The sequence below is a fragment of the Takifugu flavidus genome, chromosome 3, assembly GCF_003711565.1.
Source record: "Takifugu flavidus isolate HTHZ2018 chromosome 3, ASM371156v2, whole genome shotgun sequence".
Taxonomy (NCBI): Eukaryota; Metazoa; Chordata; class Actinopteri; order Tetraodontiformes; family Tetraodontidae; genus Takifugu; species Takifugu flavidus.
This window is the reverse complement of record NC_079522.1, coordinates 7,165,786-7,184,106: the sequence shown is the minus strand read 5'-3', so window position 1 is coordinate 7,184,106 and position 18,321 is coordinate 7,165,786. Positions and strand designations below refer to the sequence as shown.

General features: G+C 47.6%; 1 protein-coding gene and 2 long non-coding RNA genes across 14 annotated transcripts in view; 2 read left to right on the top strand and 1 right to left on the bottom strand.

Annotated features, from left to right (window-relative positions):
• The window catches only part of dysf (dysferlin, limb girdle muscular dystrophy 2B (autosomal recessive)), a 38,934-nt gene extending 31,654 nt beyond the window's left edge, over positions 1–7,280 (top strand). For all 11 annotated transcript variants that reach the window (XM_057027048.1, XM_057027050.1, XM_057027043.1 and 8 more), the window contains 9 exons: positions 1,638–1,777; positions 1,857–1,945; positions 2,033–2,128; positions 2,204–2,345; positions 3,984–4,083; positions 4,835–5,007; positions 5,137–5,246; positions 5,312–5,459; positions 5,558–7,280. In XM_057027048.1, the coding sequence (XP_056883028.1) occupies positions 1,638–1,777; positions 1,857–1,945; positions 2,033–2,128; positions 2,204–2,345; positions 3,984–4,083; positions 4,835–5,007; positions 5,137–5,246; positions 5,312–5,459; positions 5,558–5,614 (1,055 nt within the window). In that variant the 3' untranslated portion in view covers positions 5,615–7,280. The remainder of the gene's footprint in view (positions 1–1,637; positions 1,778–1,856; positions 1,946–2,032; positions 2,129–2,203; positions 2,346–3,983; positions 4,084–4,834; positions 5,008–5,136; positions 5,247–5,311; positions 5,460–5,557) is intronic.
• A 2,300-nt stretch (positions 7,281–9,580) lies between these two features.
• The window catches only part of LOC130521987 (uncharacterized), an 82,481-nt gene continuing 73,740 nt past the window's right edge, over positions 9,581–18,321 (top strand). Inside the window, exons 1-2 of one of the 2 annotated variants that reach the window (XR_008949517.1) lie at positions 9,581–9,880; positions 10,488–10,634. This is a non-coding gene — a long non-coding RNA (uncharacterized LOC130521987). Of the gene's footprint in view, positions 9,892–10,487; positions 10,635–18,321 lie in introns of both variants that reach the window. The other variant, XR_008949518.1, reaches the window with a different exon arrangement.
• On the bottom strand, positions 9,916–11,329 carry LOC130521988 (uncharacterized). Its single transcript, XR_008949519.1, has 3 exons — positions 10,945–11,329; positions 10,723–10,791; positions 9,916–10,532 (listed from the first exon to the last, which is right to left on the bottom strand). It is a non-coding gene; the product is annotated as an uncharacterized LOC130521988 (long non-coding RNA).

Genomic DNA, 18,321 nt, shown 5'->3' with positions numbered 1-18,321 from the left:
GCACACACACACACGGCTCCATCAGACCTTCACCAGCTTGAGAACAGAGTCTATGCTTGAGTGTTTTGTGGTTCAGTAAATTCACAGCAAATAAATCACTCTACACTGTACTCCCACTCCGCCCATATCTGTCCCTGTCTTCTCTTTTTCTCTATATTTCCCTTTTCTAACACTTTTCTGACTCTCCCCTCTCCTAAATGTTATGAAGTAACCAGCTGATTCAGGGCCAGCTGCACTTTAAAATCAACGTGTTTTATTTCCAGATTGATGTAAAGAAAAACTAAATTGCAGCTGTATTGCGTTTGACATTTGGTGTTTTCCTTGGAATTGAAATGGCTTTAAAAAATATTGTTTGATGATGATAATCTGGGAGGTTTATAGCTGGAATGATGTAAAGTAAAGTTGTACTGGAGAAGAATACACAAAATCACACTCCAACACTATTTTGAGTTAAAATTTTCCTCGTAAATTTAGTCTTTTGTCCATCTGTCTTCATGTCAGTGTGTACGTTCTTGATCAAGCATCACTCATGATATGATTGATTGGGGAAGCTCCTTTATCTTCTTCTGCAGTTGTTTAGTGGATCCTCACCAGAGCATTAGCGCCCCCTACTGTTTCTTTGTAGGGATTTCCGCTATTGTTTTTAGTTTCCTTCAACAGCAGCTAATTTTAAATGAAGAGTATGGATTTTCTTCTGTGTATATTTCTTTTTTCTGATTCACTCCGGGCTTTTATTCTATGTTTTTCTCCTTCATTTCTTGTTTTCTATGCTTCTTTTTGCATCACCTCTTCCAGGAAGTGGAAATTAAAACACTGGACCACCTGAAATGTGCAAAGATCACACACACACACACACACACACACACACACACACACACACACACACACACACACACACACACACACACACACACCACACACACACACCACACACACACACCAAAGAAACACATGTTCCACGGCTGGTGCAACCCAAGGTCATGGTTGTCGTTTTGGTGATTCACGGTACAGCTCAGTGCAAACGTGCACGCACGTGAGTGTGAGAGCCAACATCAACATCGTGGCCGTCTCCTGGTTAGCAAGGAGCCACCGGCGCCTTTTCTTTCCACGGTTGCGGCGGTCAGCAGTGCGTCAGCCTGCTGTCCATCAAGAAGTGACTGATAATTACCTGGGGGTTTCACTCTTCTCCTCCTCAACATTTTAATTCCTTTTTTATTTTGCTGCTGTTGGTCCTTGGTAATATTTTGCCTAATTTTGGGGTCTTTTGTTCAGGTTTCTTATTTCTCAGTGTCTATTCTCTCAATTATTTCAAAGATTCTTGATCTAATTTTTCATCTAATTGTCGAATTAATTGTCTTTCATGGGTTTCATTGTGGGTATTTTTCTCTTGCATTAATTAAATGAAGTCACTCATTTTGATCTATGAAAATCCACAAATATTCCAAATGATTCTCCTTTTTTTCACTTTTGGTTTTGCCTGGAAGCGACGCTGATTTTCCTTGACTGTGATGTGAAGTCCAGCTCTCCCTCCCAGTCCTCCCAGTTTCCATTTCCACTCTAAGAGCTTTAACAGCCTCATGAAGAGTACCCTGACTCCCATTCAAATCCAATGATATTTGTTTATTTATTTATTTCAGATGACAAGAATGTATCCAGACATCACCTCGGCCCGATTAAAGAGCAACTGGCCCTTCATATTTTGAGATCTATGGGACTGGTCCCTGAGCATGTGGAGACGAGACCACTGTACAGCCCTCTGCAGCCTGAGATAGAGCAGGTATATAATCTGTGCGTGTGTGTTTTCATGTTTGTGTGTGTGTGTGTGTCCTGATTGTTTTTCGGTGTTGTTCCCTCAGGGCCGTCTGATGATGTGGGTGGATCTGTTTCCCAAGTCCCTTGGACCACCCGGACCCCCGTTCAACATCACACCCCGCAAAGCAAAGAAGTACAAACACAGTCGATGAGGCGTTGCCAGACGAAACCTTTTCCTTTTCAAACCTCCGTATCTGATACGCTGCGTTGTGGCTTTCAGGTTCCTCCTGCGCTGCATCATCTGGAACACCAGCGACGTCCTCCTGGACGACGTTGGCATCAGCGGCGAGAAAATGAGCGACATTTACATCAAAGGGTAGGTTACTCCTACCTCTTATGTCACTGTCACTCATGAATAAAACAATTAAATCAACCCGCGGGACGTTCTCAGCTGGCTGGATGGACACGAACACAACAAACAGAAGACCGACGTCCACTACCGCTCGCTTGGAGGAGAGGGGAATTTCAACTACAGGTTCCTGTTTCCGTTCCAGTATTTACCAGCAGAGCAACTCTGTGTCGTGGACAAGAAGGTAGGAGCAAAGGTCAGGCGATGCTGACAAATCTTCTAATCAGTGCTGTGAAACGACATAAAAAAAGATCATAAATCCAAGCAAAGCCGCTGCGGAGGGGAGACGGAATAATGTGCAGTTCCCTGAAATTAATGAAAACTATTAAAGCAACATTTAGAAGATGGAGGGGCAATTAATTTGCAGAGTCTCAAAACTCAACAGAAACTTAAAGTGAAGCACTAGAACAACATCAGATGGAAAACTGGGGGAGCGCTTGCTGTTCTTGGACGGGAACTCAGCCTCTTTAGCCGTCTGACCGCCGACATGCTTTACGGCGGCTCCCGTCCGATCGGAGCAGCGTCCTCAATCAGCGAGCCACCGTGCAGAGGAGCGGGACTTTGGAATAAAAGCTCTGCTGGGCGGAGAACTTTCAGTGCAAACAGAGCCGGTGCCAGAGCGCGAGGCCAGGAAGCTCAGCGGTTAGTGATATAATGACTGAGTCACAGGCGTTGATCAGCACCACTGTCAACACTCGGGCCCACGTCCCTCTCTGCTCGATTAGTGCGACTCACAGAAGTTAATGTACGACTTCCCTCCTGGTTTCTGTCTCTATTGTGTCACAAAACAGAAAGCAGGGGTGCCGCTCTGATGGAAATGACATTTGTGACTGTTTTTTATTGCCCTACAGCACAATTTACAACTGAAAATGAGCTTTTCTGTCAGGCTGAATGACTCCAGATATTATAGCCTGTGAGATAGGGGAGACGGCTCGTGAGAGAGGCAAGGGAAGAGTAGATTCAGACATGCTTCATCTTCATGAAATAAATCATGTGAGGGTACTCAGCACGGAAAATGACCCGAGCTGACACTGGAAGCCCGTTTGATTTGATAGCAGAGGAGACGGAAGGAGAGGAAGACGAATGGGTGGAGGAAATGAGGCAGAAGCTTGAACAAGACTCGGCGTGCTGGCAACTCCCAGCAGCTTGATGGATGTTGATAGATATTGCAGAGCTCACACACTCCCGTTGGAGTGTGTTTAAGAGTGTTTTTGCATCGTTATGAGGTGAGAGCATATAGGCTCGGACGTTTGCCTCCTCAGCATTCCCATTATGTTGGGTAGAATTACTGCAGAGCCGAGCTCGTCTGACAGGGCAGACAGAATATTCAGAGGAGCTTCGGGAGTCGGGATCAGTTCCAAACCTCAGAGGAAGAATTCTGCATTAAATAAACCATGTGACCTAATGTCCTGCTCAAAGGCTTTATGTCTTTTTTGGGGGGTAAATTTAAAACCAGGGAACACCTGAACCTTGGTGCACATCCACAGCAGCTATGCTAATTTCATTTTGAGGTAAATTCTGCTTTTCTGCTGCTGTCGAATTGTAGCATAATTTGGGAACACCACCCGGCAACGGTTGTCAAAACCAACAGTTGCGACATTGACCTGCAGCGTAATCCCCCGGCCCCAGGGAGGGAGTGAGCTCAGTCCGGATCATTGATTACTGATCCCCTTCCTCATCAGATCTGATGGTTGATATCCGTCAGGGAGGAGCTGGCAGCGTTCATCGTCATGGAGATTTGCCTGATGGCTTCAGCTCCACAGCCCGCTGTAACAAATCTAGGATTTACGATGAAGCGCTTTCCTCTTTTGTTTGTCCGCAGGAACATTTCTGGAGCATTGACAAAGCTGAGACTAAACTGGCCCCCAGACTGACCATCCAAGTGTGGGACAACGACAAGTTTTCCTTCGACGACTACCTGGGTAAAGCCGCAGGGGGCTGTGGTCTGAGTGAAATCAGGAGAATTCTGCAGTTTAACGGGCACAGACGCAGACGTGGTAGTTGAGAAACTACAGCTAATTTACTGTGGGAATTATGCAATGACGCGTGCGTGCTAACGTTTGTCTTCAGAATTAGCGCTCGTCCTTTTCCACTGCGCTGGCACATTTCAGAGCGAGGAAGGGCCCGTTTTATTTTTCTTTCTCCAGAGCTCAAGCTGTGAAAACGTTGCCTTTCTTTCACCCCGGCGCTGCCCTCAAAATAACTCTCTCGCCCCCCCACCCCCCCGCACACTTTGCGTCTTCTTTTTCTTTCCTCTGGCAAAGAAAGAAGGGATGACGGTCTGCGGACTGGTGCGTCTGCGGTGTTTTAGCCTGGGGGGACAATGAGGAATCCAGACTCTGATCCGTCACTGTGCTGCTCTGCCACGACGCGCTCGCTCCGACCGTCCTACACCCGAAGGGGTGCGAGACCACCTCAAAGCATTTTCTCCATTCCCGCCTGTCCTCGGCTCGTCAGCCCGGACCACACGATGTTAGTCTTACGCTACAGTCTGAGGGTCAGACACGAGCCAGTCTCCCTCCTTCATGCTGGCAAATTGCAGCTAACTCTGGAAAAGCAATTCTCGCGTCCAGAACAATCATCAATCATACAGAGCCTTCTCCTAAACTACTGTCTAATAACAGACTCGCCGTTCAACCATAAAACAATAATGCCTCATTCACTTTACTGCAGGTCACCTGGTGATGGACCTGAACCACATGCTGCGTCCAGCCAAGTCCCCTGAGAAATGTAGCCTGCAGCTTCTGGACCAGCCCAGGGACAAGCTGGTGTCTCTTTTCGAACAGAAGACGGTCAAAGGCTGGTGGCCCTGCACGTGCGACAAGGACGGGGAGAAGATCATCGCCGTGAGTGACGTCATATTCTAAACCAAGAAGGAAACGTATCCTCTGGAGGGAGCTTTACCACCTTATGTTGGCACCTTCCAAGCTAGCAGCTACCGGTTAGCTGAACGGGGTTTGTGGGCCTGTGTCCAGGGGAAGGTGGAGATGAGTCTGGAGATCGTGACAGAGGAGGAGCAGGAGGAAAGACCAGCCGGCCTCGGCAGAGACGAGCCCAACATGAATCCTCACCTGGAGGAGCCTCAGTGGGTCTCTCACACATGCAGCAACACTCTCATGCACACAAACACTCATCCATCTGTCCTCCCAGGCGCCCAGAGACCTCCTTCCTGTGGTTCTCCTCCCCCTATAAAACACTCAAGTTCATCCTGTGGAGGCGTTTCAAGTGGGTAATCATCCTCTTCATCATCCTCTTCTTTATTGTGCTCTTCCTCGGCGTCTTCCTCTACTCCTTCCCGGTAAGTTTGAGACCGTCAAAGATCTGAATCCTTCCTATGAGGAATCTGAACTGGGAATTTTCCACTATCATCACATTATCAACAATTCTCACCCTCAGAACTACGCTGCCATGAAGATGGTGGGGCCCTTCGGACCAGCCAAGGCAGCAGAGTGATGGAAAGAGGAAAGAGACAGAAGAATTTAGCAAATATTCATCCTTTTTTTCTCTCTCAGTTCTCCCTTCATCTCTCCAAATTCACTCGCTCCAAACAGCAGCGCCCAGATCAGGAATGGTGCCTCATGTTCAGACCCACCCCTCCAACGTGTGCAAATGTCTTTTATTGTGCCATTTCTACATCGGCAGCAGAATTTCAAGCTTAGCATGATCAGATCTCGGCACGGGACGCCCTCTGTGCCTCCGCTCTTCCGCTCATTGTGACTAAAAGCCTTCTTAAATGTCAAAAACAGCCCATGTAGCATCAAAGTTTGTGACGGGTGATGGTTTTTACCGCCTGCTGGTTCTGCTTTTATGAAGAGGCAGGTCAGGCAGCGGTGAGGGACTCGGAGTTTATCGCTCAAAAAACAGGAGGAGGAACCTCTCGGAATCACTTCACCATGATGCCTTCGAGGCAATTGGAAATCTCCACCAGATGTGCTCCGCCACAATCACAATATCTGCCTTATATCAGAAAAAAAAGAGGCGCGTTGGCTTCCTGGCATCCTTTCCTTCACCTTTTCCTCTGCTGTTGGCTTTCCTTCCTTCTCCCAGAAACCCTCCCTCCATTTCCTCCTCCCGTCCTCCCGCTCTCTCCGGGCGGAGCAGGTTAAGTCTGCGGATTTGCTCTTGTTGGTCTGAGGCTTTGACTGGTATTATTGCAAAGCCTGGCTTTAACTAGATGTGTGGAGATAAGGACACAGAAACCAAAGAGCCCAACTTGTGACGGACTGAAAACAAACACATTTAAACTATTTATTCCGTGTGTGTGTGTGTCTGCAAACATCAATCAGGCCTAAATTCAGAAGCATCCCTTGTTTATGGGGGCAGGGACACATGCTTGATTTATTTGCTTTAGTCTCCATCAAAGCTGAAATTTTGGCTTTGTTCTCCTTGGTTCTTTCGTTACCCACCAGTTACCAAACATCAAGTTGTTTTTTCTTTTGTCCTTTTCAAGGAATTTGGTTTTGGAATCTTTTCAACTGTAATTTTGATGCCTTTTGTTCGTTTATATCGCTGCAAAAACAATGAAAAAAAACCAATCATGTATTCAAACCAGATTTAACAGCAATAACCATGGAAACAGTCCTGCTGCTGGTTACTCTTGCATTTTTCAAAAAGCCTTAAAAGAGTGAAAGATTGTTTTCAGCTCAGCACTTATCTGCCGCTGCCAGGAAATGTGCCTTTAGCATTTAGCCTTTAGCTTCACGTCACTCTGGATTTCTTCTGTTTTGTGAAATTTAAACTTCGCCTCAAAGAACGGCCGGCGATTGGATAATTGGAATTGAATTTTCAGGCTACTCTTCCTCTCTGTCACCTGCTGTGATGTCACGGATGTGGGCGGGGCCCGATTCAGTGGCTACTGTGCAACGCTAACTGCGACAAAGGCCCGATGCCACGAAACTGCACTACCCTGTCAAGAATGTGTCTCAACTGCTGTCACATCCACTTTACCCATCGCCATGACGATTTCTTCTGCGTTTTGGTTTTGTTTTTCTTGCAGTGTTGGTCAGTATCAGAGCCTGAATCTATTCCCCTGTGTAACCGTCCAGCACAACACATGCAAAGAGTAAAATCACGTGCACGGTGTCGTGTTGTATCCTCATTAAAACCACATTTCTGGCAACCATTGTTTTGGGTTTGTTTATTAACATAAAGTGACTGTTGGGTGTAAATACCAGACTGTTGGGTCTGGTATTGGTTCACATTTACGGTTCTCTCATTTATTTGCTCTCTTAAAGCATCGACTTCGCTAAAGTTCAAACACGTCATAGGATGAGGGTGATTTTCCTGATTCTGGAGGGACTTTGCCCTTTGATCTTCAAAAAACAAATGTCGTGGGCCTTTGATCATGAAGCAACAATGTTAAGTAGCCTTCTCTCGCTACATACAGGTAGATACGCTAAACTTTGGGTGTAGGTCCCGATGTGTGGGGACCCGACCTGCTTGGTGGAGGTCTGCGCTCTCCTCTCCAGTTCGTTTCTTCCAATTAAAGCTTGTGATTGTTAGCAAATGTTTCCACTCTGCTGCCATCCCTCCCGCCGTGTTCTTCACTCCTGCGCTGGGAATAAGCAGGAATTTAGGTTCAGGTTCTGTTAAACTGGTCTGAAGTCTTGTCAACTCTTAAATACCTGTTTGAACGCAAACCAAAGCCTCGCGCGTGCGTCAGCAAAAGACTACAATTAACACGCGGGTGCGATTCCACGCGTGAGTGTTGTTCACTGACCTTGACACGAACCGCAGCGTCTGCAGAAGCCTGACTGATTCCTCTGGGCTCCCGCAAGCCTAAATTATCACTTTCTCCTCTTTCCTCCCTCCATCCCTCCTTCCCCGCATCCGTCCCCCCTGATACCACATCGCCCTGCTCTCCGTTTCCTCCCCTTGTACAGTGTGTGTTCAGTTCTTCCTCCGGGGTGTTGTCATGGTCAACATGAACTGCAGGTGACCTTTTGACCACTGTGTGTGTGTGTGTGTGTGTGTGTGTGTGTGTGTGCAGTATGGGTGGGCTTTAACGGTGGTCCGTTCTAGGGCCTCCACCTCTGCCTCCTTTTCTTTGACCCCACCATACACACCTCTTCCCCTCCTCACCTTGCCGTGACCTCCTCCTCCTTAAATCTCTACTTGTGTTCCTGTGCTTTTCTGACTTTGAATCGCATCGATGATGTCATTTAAAGAGACAGCCCACCCTATAAAAAAGGCATCAAGTCATTTGTGGTTTGTCATCAAAGGGGTGAGTTTGTTTTGCCCTGGCATCCCTCATGGATCCATTTTGGGACCTTTACACATTAAAATGTACAACGCTGGCGTCCCAGTCCCCAAAAATGTTGGTCACTTCTTTCTTCTTGTTGTGGAAGGTGTGAGCGACACGTTCTGTGTGCGAGTTTGGGGCAGCTTTGAAGGTGGACGGGGTCAAAGGGCGCCAGATGTGACGGATAATGGCCAGAGGGGATGCTGGCAAACAGGATTCCAGTTGTTTCACGACCACCAGCAGCACGCAGACACGCACTCGTATGCAAAACAAGATGTAGAAGCCCCATCTGTGCCGAGCCCCGGCCAAATGTCAGACCGGTGAAGTCACCTTATTTACTCACAAACCTGCACACATGCGTACAGATGTGCATAACAACAACAACACGTCTGAGGCTCATCACAATGCGCGTCCCCAATTCAGCCCTGACTCATTCCAGGGTTGATAAATGATGCCGTTTTCTCATAGCCTTCAATTCCACAAGGTATATTTTGAAATCTTTATTTGTGTTAATTGCTTATTTGTTTCAGATGCAAACAACAATATCAAATAAAAAAACAAAAACAAAAAAACAATTGTCCAGAAACTAGCAATGACGTAGATTAACCTGATATGACAGCTAACATGATATTTTGTCATTGATGTCCCCAAGGTTTGTCCATGTTGTGCTGTTCAACTTTATTAAAATGCATATGTGTTTTTTTATTTTAACTTTTGCAGTTGTTTGTGTTGTTTACGAGTACCCCCGAGGCTGTAAAGGTCTTTTTACGCGCCATGCTTCCCTCATTAGGCTTTGTGTTAACTAGCGGTAAGGAATGTAGTCGAACAGCCCGGGTGGAAAAAGCCATATAATTTAACAAGACATTGATCATCAAATAGTTGAGGAGTTGAGTCGGTGCGTAGTTGTGTGAGGTGACGTCTCTCAGGTAGGGAGCTGCTCCATCACTACCTCATCTTTTGATTCATCTTTTAACAGCTGGCGGGGTGGCGTCTGGGTTAAAGAATGCCGTGAAACTGAGCATCAGAGCTCCATTACAGCTGTGTAGCACATCCCAGGAGAAGAAGCTGGGTACATTCGCAATATATTTATATATATATTCTATGGTATTTCAACTGGTGACCATAAAAACACATAGGCTAGTTAGCTCTATTGCTAACTGAGCTAAATATGGGAGATATTTAATCATTTACTACGTATTGTGACATTACAGAAACATTTTGACTGGGATGATCCATCAGATGAAGACTTTGTTTGTTTCTTTAGACTATCTGCTCCAGGTTTGATTCTCATCCGTTCAAGGTTAAAGAACGGACGAGGTCTGCCGTTGCCAGGGTAACGCTCGGCATCTGCGCTCCATTGGTGAGGTCTTGTTGGCATCTTCGTGGTGTCGTGGAACTCGGACCCTGCGTGGACCCTGTTTGGACCGAGGTAAACCGGCTGTTCTGGAGCCGATAAGCGGTCCCCATTACCGAAAAGTGTAAGTCAAATGTGAGTTTTAATTCTGGAGTTAACGGTTCTCACCATCAGTTCTATTTGCATTATTCATGATGACGCGCATGGGACGCTCCCTCACTCGCATAAAGAAAAGAAGCTGTAGGTTAGAGACGAAACTTTATTATAACTTTTAACTGTCCTGTAAATGTGGTGTATTTACCATTTAGCCACTACTTTAGCTACAGGCAAACCTCGCGCACCTGCTGTGGATTGCTCAGCCCAGACACACCCATACTTAATTAACTAATTAGGTCTCTTCTCTAGTCTTCCCACCCGATGTAGATTTTCTTCTTCGTGTGAAACGCTCAAAATAGTTTGATATAATTTTATAGTCACGAATTAATTTAGTTTAAATAAATAAAAAGCATACAGGTGAGTGCTGTCACGTGACATGTCAAACCCGGAAGTGCAGCTGAAGATATCTTGTGTATTATATCACAGACGATTCATTGTTTATTTATTTCCATTGCATTTAAACAAAAAGTATCAAGTGTTATTTTCGTTTTCAGCAATTCTGCACTGACATAAGTCAAATTCCTAAATTCCCCTAAGATCCTTTTCTCTTGTCCGGTTTCTCTTCCTCATCGAAGATGCTGCGACCTCCTGGGCGAGTTCACACAAGTCACGGTGGAGATCTGAGCCGGAGGAGGAAAACGAGCGTGAGAGTAAATTAACGGATGTCCTGGCTTATTCTGAAGGGACCTTTAAAGGAAGCAACTGAGACACTGAGAAGCACAGTGAGTGTAAACTTGCAGACACACTCGCGCATTCAAAGGTCTTTGACAGATGTCACTCACACGTGCACACACACACCACCACACTTACCAGCCATCCCATAATGTCAAAGATAGACACTGGAAACGTCATGTTTCCTGTGCAGGACAGGAAGTTACCCTGAGAGAGACAAAAGAATCAAAAGATGTCCTATTTTTAATGTTTTGCTGTACACATCGTAACTGTTTGTGTGTGCGCCGTGCATTGTGGGAGCTCTAAATCTTTTTCCTGTTTCACAATGTCCCCCCCCCCAGAGTCCCAACCAAACAATACCTGCATTTGTACGGCCTGGTGACGCCCTTGTGGCTTTTACTATGCTCACGCACTCACTAGGGGTGAAAGTTTACAAAGTCAGTGTCCCGCGTTCACAAATTAGCATCAGCGCTAATTGCAGTTTTGGCTTGTTAGAGGAGAAACTTTTATCGCTAATGGTTGACTGTAAAAATTCAGTTTCTTACCGTGAAAAGGGAATTTTCCTTGCAGCTGTTGCTTGTCGGGCGTCGGGGCCCGGGTTTCTGTAAAGGACCTCGACTCCATTTCGATTGTAGCTATATAAATCAAGAGGAATCGAATTGAATTTGTCTCTCTTTCCAAGCGTGCGGGCTTTGTCGTGCATCCTGGTGGTCGGAGTTACACAATAAACCTCTGTAGAGCTGGCTTCATACTGCGATGATTGCTCTGTAAATCTCAGCTGGGTTCCTGAGAGCAGCTCATTGTTCATTGTCTCGCCACTGCGCCCTGGTCCACGCGCGGAGGGAGAGTGCCTCTTATTGATTCTTCAAAGGAAATATTGACTCGCAGCTAGCGGAGTTGCAGAGTAGCCCGGTGCTAATTACATTAGTTGGACACCAGCTCAGATCGAACCACGTGATGCCAGGATCCCGGCGTCTGAGCGAGTTAGTGGATGCTAACTACAGCGCGTGCTACATGTGCCTCATGTGTTACATGTGCTACCTCTCAGTCGCTATAGCAGCAGACCACCATGAGTGGAAATGAAAGATGTTTCCAGGCCTGAACACGCGATCGTATGAGTTACCGCCCTGCTAGCCTGCTGGTAGCGTATAGCTGTAACTCCCTAATTGGTTTCGGTCTGGACAAATCTCGTGCCAGCAGTGACAGAAGAATAGCTTAAATGCTGTTTTATCTAGTAATGTTGTGGTTATCCTAAAATGTTAGCAGGATGTGCAGCATGCTGCGAAACAGCCAGACGACATCTCAACCATAACTGGCTCGCTTCGTTGAGTCTGCTCTTTTCTTTAAGCAGCGTAATTCCTGCCCCCCCCCTTCATTCCTTTGTGCTCTATTTCAATTGAGTAAAAGCTCAGTTTATATGGAATCCCTAAAGCCAGAACTTATAGCAGGATAGTTAAAGTTCTGTCAGCGTGGACGACATGTAATGAAAATGGCCAATCAAATCCCGGGATGCCGGCCAGCTCCATGATATAATATCCTGTAGGGTTCAGTTCCTTCACTTGAAAGCACCTTTTGAATTTCTCCATTTTTTGCTGCTTTCTTTCACACACTCTGCATCAACCGCGGGCCCAGACTGCTTTTACTGCCGCGATTATTAGATTGCGGAAAGTAATCCATGTCAACAGGGTTTACTGTGTGTTTTCTTGGCCTGTCGCAGAGGGACGATGACGAATGCGCGCGTTCCTGATACATCCCAATAGTTTCAAAGGCACCGGCCACAATAGAGCTATACATTAGTGCTAATTCTGTTCCACAGCTCCGCTCAGTTTCCACCAGTGACCACTTAAAGGTTACGACTATTTCCCTGACTTCAGCAACTGCATCGTCCGCTCTAATCTGTGTGTGTGTGTGTGTGGTGTGTGTGTGTGTGTGTGTAGCATGTGTATTTTCCACACATGGTACCTACATGATAAATGGGTTTTTATTTGTTTTTCTTTCATTTCTGAAGGTAATAATGTTTTCAGGGGGTTTGCAGTGCCTCTTTGTAAAAATTCCTACTGGGATTGATCTGATCGGCGTCCATCAAGGCGGAGTGTTCGTGACCTGCCAGTTCTGACCTTTGGCCTTTTAGACACAGCACCTAGAGCAGGGCTCAGCCTTGCCCTCCTGGCTGGAGCTAGACGAACGCAACTGAAGTTTCAAGGACAACGAAAAGCTCGGAGTCTATTGCTTCCTTGTTTTTACTGTGTGTCACTGGAGGTGTGGCAAATAAGCCCTAGACCGCCGCCAGCAGTTGCACCACAAGGCCCATTGTGGGCCCGAGACCTCCTACTGTGGCTGTTATGACTGGAGCACATGTGGTCGTCGCGCACACGCGCCGTCCTCCCGCTGTTTTAGGAGCGCAAGGACAGCGAGGCCTCGTAGCGCTCGCTGGCAAATATCCAGCAGCCAATCGCAACCCCTCGCCAATTTAACAGCCAAGGGTGCTGGAGGTGTATTTTACAGGCTTTTCTGCGTTCCCGCAGCAACGGCCAATCAGGAGGCTCGAGGGGTGAAGGGAAACGTGCACACAGTGAGAATCTGGATTAAATGGAAGAGAAGAGTGGGTATTTTAGGTAGCTTTATCAGGTAATTTCATAAAGTCTCTGACACGCGCACATAGTGAGTGTTGTTTGGGACCGGCCGAGGGCCCCGCCCCCCCTCCTATCGTGATCAATCACACTCCAGAGGTGGACGCTGTTGTGAGCATGTGTGTTTATGGAGGCAGTTGTGTAAGTGCTGCCTTTGTTTTCCATCTCACTCAGAAAGTTCAGCCCCCCCGGGAGTCGTCAGATCGGCCCCTGATGTTAATGCCTCCGAGCCGCCTCTGTCTTTGTGTGCCCGCGTGTGTGGAGTCCTTTTTTTGTGCCTTTACCGTCATCAAGGAGAAACGAATGCTGTTGTGAGATGTCGGGCTTCTGTGGGACATCTATCTATTTATAGTGAGGCATGCTGGGTAATGCTGCCGTTGGAATATATTGAATTAAATGAAAAAAAGGTCACCAAAATGAAAAATTTAATCTCAGACGTGCCTTTCAGACTCTGACCATCATTATTAATGTACCAGCGGGGTTTTTATTAGAATTTGAGTGAACTCTGTTGTGTTTTACTGCCTGGTTTACTTAAATTTAACCTTTTTCCAGTTATTGAAAGAGGGCTAAATGGAAAACGCAGCGCTGTACCTGAGCTGCTATTTCAATCACGCAGCCTGCGCTGCACTTTAAGAGCAGGGAGGGAGAAAGGATGCGATAGGGAAAGGAATGGCAGACAAGTTCAGCGGAAATTACAACTCGCAGGCGTCAGTCAGTTTGTGGCGTCCATGACCTTCTCATCCATGGAACATAAGAGCACCAGCAGAGGGCGATCTTTGGTCTTATTCAGGTCGGCATCAGGTCTTTTTTTGGTTAAAATGATTTTAAAAGACAGTAATTAGTGCTGCACGACTTTGAATGGTGGTATAAAACCCAAGCGGATGCAACAGGAACTCTGTACTTTAGGGAGGAAATTCAACTGTAAAGTCCCGCTCCCTTTTTTTTAAGTGGAAGTTTGGACTGGCTCCCCGCCGACCTGCGCTCCTCGCCTGTTATCTGTCACGTCTCCATTTCAAAGATGAGACGGCGGCTCCGAGCGCTAACGTCGGCCGCGCGCCCACATCTGCGACTGCGGCTTCGGGCCGGGGCCAAGGATTCGGTGACATTGTGGCGCAGCTGTGCAACACATGGAAGGCCGTGAATAAATTAAAGTGCAAAACCACGGACAAGCGAGAGTGAGTAACGGAGACGAAAGGATGCGGGGGGCGGGGGGAGGCCAAGGTTGGACTGGTCCTGCGGTTTGACTTGAGGAAAGGCGTGGGAACCGCACGAGCCCGAGCCCGAGCCGGAGCTCCTCGCGCGGCTACAAATGGGGTCCCGCGGGTGTGAATCATCACATGCATCAGCACCAGCGAGCGTAGGCATCTCCTGTCGCTGCGCCTGGGCCCCGTTTGGACTGTTTAGAACCGCTCAAGAATGTTCCGGCGCATCGATCTATTTAGGTTACAAAGAGAAGCCTTAACACGAAAATCTGGCGCTCCCTCTGAACATCTGCCAGATGTGTGCGTTGAGGTCAGGAGAGCGTGTGTGAAGGACGAGCAGGAAGAGACGGGATCCTCCATCTCTGGGTTCACGGCCGGCGTGCGCCGCCCTGCCCTCCCTTTACCTTCCTGATGCTCGGCCACCCTGGGAGATCTGCCCGGACACTTCAGACGTGCGCATGAGCGCCATTTCCTGTCGTTGGTCCGTGGGCGCTTCCGTTTGTGCAAATGAGAAGGAAACGCCATCATCGTAAAGTTAAGTGATTTATAAGCGCGGCTGACTTTTATCACTGCGCCGATATGTGAATTAATGCGCGGACTAATTCTTTTTATTGCTTTACTGGAAATAATCCCCCCATAAACATGTAAGGTAAAAGCTTGTCCCCTCAAAGGTGTCTCCCAGTTTATACCTGATGACGACAGGAGTCGGGGGGCGGGGGGAGCAAGCGTCACCTGGAGCGACCTTCAAGGAAGCGCATTGATCAACCAGGAGCCACAGAAGGGTCGGGGGCCGGACTCTCTTTTTATTATTCACTCCTGGACATCCATCACAGGGACTGAGCTCTTCTTGTTCCTGACAAACACCGAAAAGCTCTCTGGCTGTTATTTACAGCTCATCAGAGGTCAAAAGGTCCTGCCGGACGTGGTGACATCACATCCACAGGACGGAGAGCGTGAGGACAGGCCGTTGCCATGGAGCTCCTCCACCCACCATAAACAGGCCATTTAATCGTGCAAAAATACTCCCACTAATATCCAATCAGATATATCTCTTTTTACACCTCCATTTATTTTAAAGAGCCTCCGTGCATCAGGGACACACGGGGACGGCTGATAGAATGAGATTACCCAGATCAGCAGATCCACAATAAAACAGAAGTGTAAAGATAAAACTGTCAGCCCACAGACGTGCACAGACACGCTCACCGTGGGGGGCTTTGATATACAAGGCTGCGGTCATGCGCACGGCTCACGGGTGCCGCCAGTGGCGATTAAATCACTGACCGCGATGATGTCATATCTGTCTGGCTTGATAGTGTGTTTGAAAGCTCCGAAAAAGGACTGACCTCAGCGTTACAGTAAATCTCCCCCATTTCGTCTCCGCTGCCTCAGTTCTTCAGCCGGGAGACGGGACCTGTAGCCGCATGTGCAATTAGTGGCAGTAAACCCTGCCTGGAGGGTTGATGAATGGAGACTAACGGGCTGCCTCCTCAGCTTCTGAAAAGACTCGCTCAGATTTACAGTATTAATGGAAATCAGTGCCGTCGGGGTTTTTTTAAATAAGGGCTTTGGGGAAAATTAATGGATTAATCAACATTTATTACCTCTTGTTTTAAAGCCAGGATGGAGGACGGGGCTGTTTTCTAATTGACCGAGCTTTGCCACGAGTTATAGCGCCGGAGTTTTCCAAGGGTGACGCTCCTTTTTTTTGCAGGAGTTTGTTGGATTTCAGGCATTTTTTTCTGATGTAATGTCCAATAAAGTCCACACCTTTTTTCATGGGTGGAACAAGAGAAGGTTTTTAGCTCCATCTGATTCCTCGGCATATCTTCCTGCAGGTGGTCCGCCTGCTCCCAGCCTCCGCAGGTGTCTTAATAGCGCCCCATTGAAAGACGTGCCAGATTCCTCCAGGGATGAGGGCTGTTATGGATACCCAAAGACAGATGCACCCTCTGATAGATGTCCTGCAGGCCGTGCTGTAGGAATTAGGGTCAGGTGCAGCGGACAGATGGGTCATTATCACGGCCCAGCTCCTTTTAATCAGGGTGTCACTCATCCTTTTTCCTCCCGCTTTTTTCACCTGCGTCGGTGGATCCTCAACAAATACCAGCACGTCTGGAAACGATGCAGCGGCGGTAATGAGCGGACAAATGGGAAGAGTTTAAAGGAAAGCACTGACAAATATTGGACCGGGGGCTTTTCATCTCCCTTCACTTCCCCGGCGATGACTTCTTCTTGTCCACCGACCTCTTTGATCGTGGCGTCGTCCATCTCTCCGCACCTTTGTTTCAACATTTTCTTCTGAGGCGGTTTGTTCCGTTATGACCTCTTCATCCACCAGCCTGGCAGGCAGTAGCGGGTTTCCTGCCCAGACCAGTTGAACCTTTGCAGAATCCCCTTTCAGCTCCTTGAACCTTCACCCGCGTGAAGCCCCGTTGCAGCACAAATGCCATACATCATCCTGGACGTTTAATATTACCGCCGGTTGCGCTTTTAGGGGTGCAGAAACCACAAACGTCTATTCTAGTGTCAACTTTCTGACAGGCTTTCATATAGGAAGTGGCAGGGAGGATTAAATTGTCCAGATGCTCTGCACATTTGTGAGTTGAATGCTAATACGCCGCACCGCTCTTTGCTTCTGCAGCCCCAAACAGCACGTGTTTGGTCTAAGGCTGGACTCTGAACCAGATTGAAACACCTACATGACATTATTTACCTGGAGCGGCCTCTGGGGGCCATGTTGTCCCCACTTGCGCGCGTCCGCCCTTCCTCCGCTCCTGCCCTGCATCTACTCGAGGTCAGATATTCGCTAGCTCTATTTTTTCCAGCAGCTTTGCTGCACGTTGGCCCTCTTCTTCATTCCATTCGTTCCCTTTCGCTCTCTGATCAGAAAACGCTCTATTGTGGCTTTGGTGTTTTGGCAGAGTTATCCTGCTTACCCCCCCAAGCTTTGGCAAATGATGGAATAATCCAAGAGCAATTCCTCTGTGCTAACCACAAACATGCCCTCAGTGCTCAAGCTCTGAATGTGTGTTTGTGCACGGTTGGGAGTGAGAGCTCCCTGTGCCTCTCTCTTCACTCTTCCGTACTGGTTGAGAGGGTCATATGGGTGGCAGAGCAACAAGGATAGCGTCACCTGATGAGCGACAAGGGTTAGCAAGGGTATACAGAAGTGTATATATAACTTAAAATCTTGCAAAACAAGCATATCAATTTGTAAACTGGTTGTGGTAGACTGTGTCCCTTAAGGTCAGAAGCAGGAGGTGGGTTTGGGGTGCGGGATGTTACTATTGTTTCAACGTGACCGGTCGGGGTTGCATTTTGGGTCTGGTTCAGAGTAGACTTGGGTCCGTGCCTGCGTACCGAGTATTGAGAACCAGCTTTAGCTTTCTAAATAATTGGGGTGGTGTCGCAGCCAGTGGCACAGCCAATATTCCATGTTGAGAGGGAAAAATGGACTCAATCAATTCCAACACTTTATGGAAACAAAACCCCCCCCGCTAAACTTGATATGAGGATGGCTCCAACAAATGGTTAGCAATCCTAAAGTCCTCTCAAAGTTCATGGATGGATTACCTCATGAATGCTGGTCCAAGCGTGTGTCAGCTGTCGAACGAAGGGCTGAACGCTTGAGGGAACCTGAAGATCTGCGATGGCTCAGGTTGACGGGTTTGGAGCGGTTTGACCGGAGTTGATAAGAAATGCAGCCACTCTGACATCAACAAGACTCAAACATGAGGTTGACAGCTGCACCGATATCCTGTAGACAGCTTAAGCACTGGTCTTCCTCCAGACTCTTTGCTCTCCTCCGTCCCCACCCCCCCTTCCCTCCCTCCGACCGTGCAGCTTTCTTTTGTCCGTGACTCTGGAGGCGAAGCTGCTGTCCTCTGCACCCCTGAGCATTT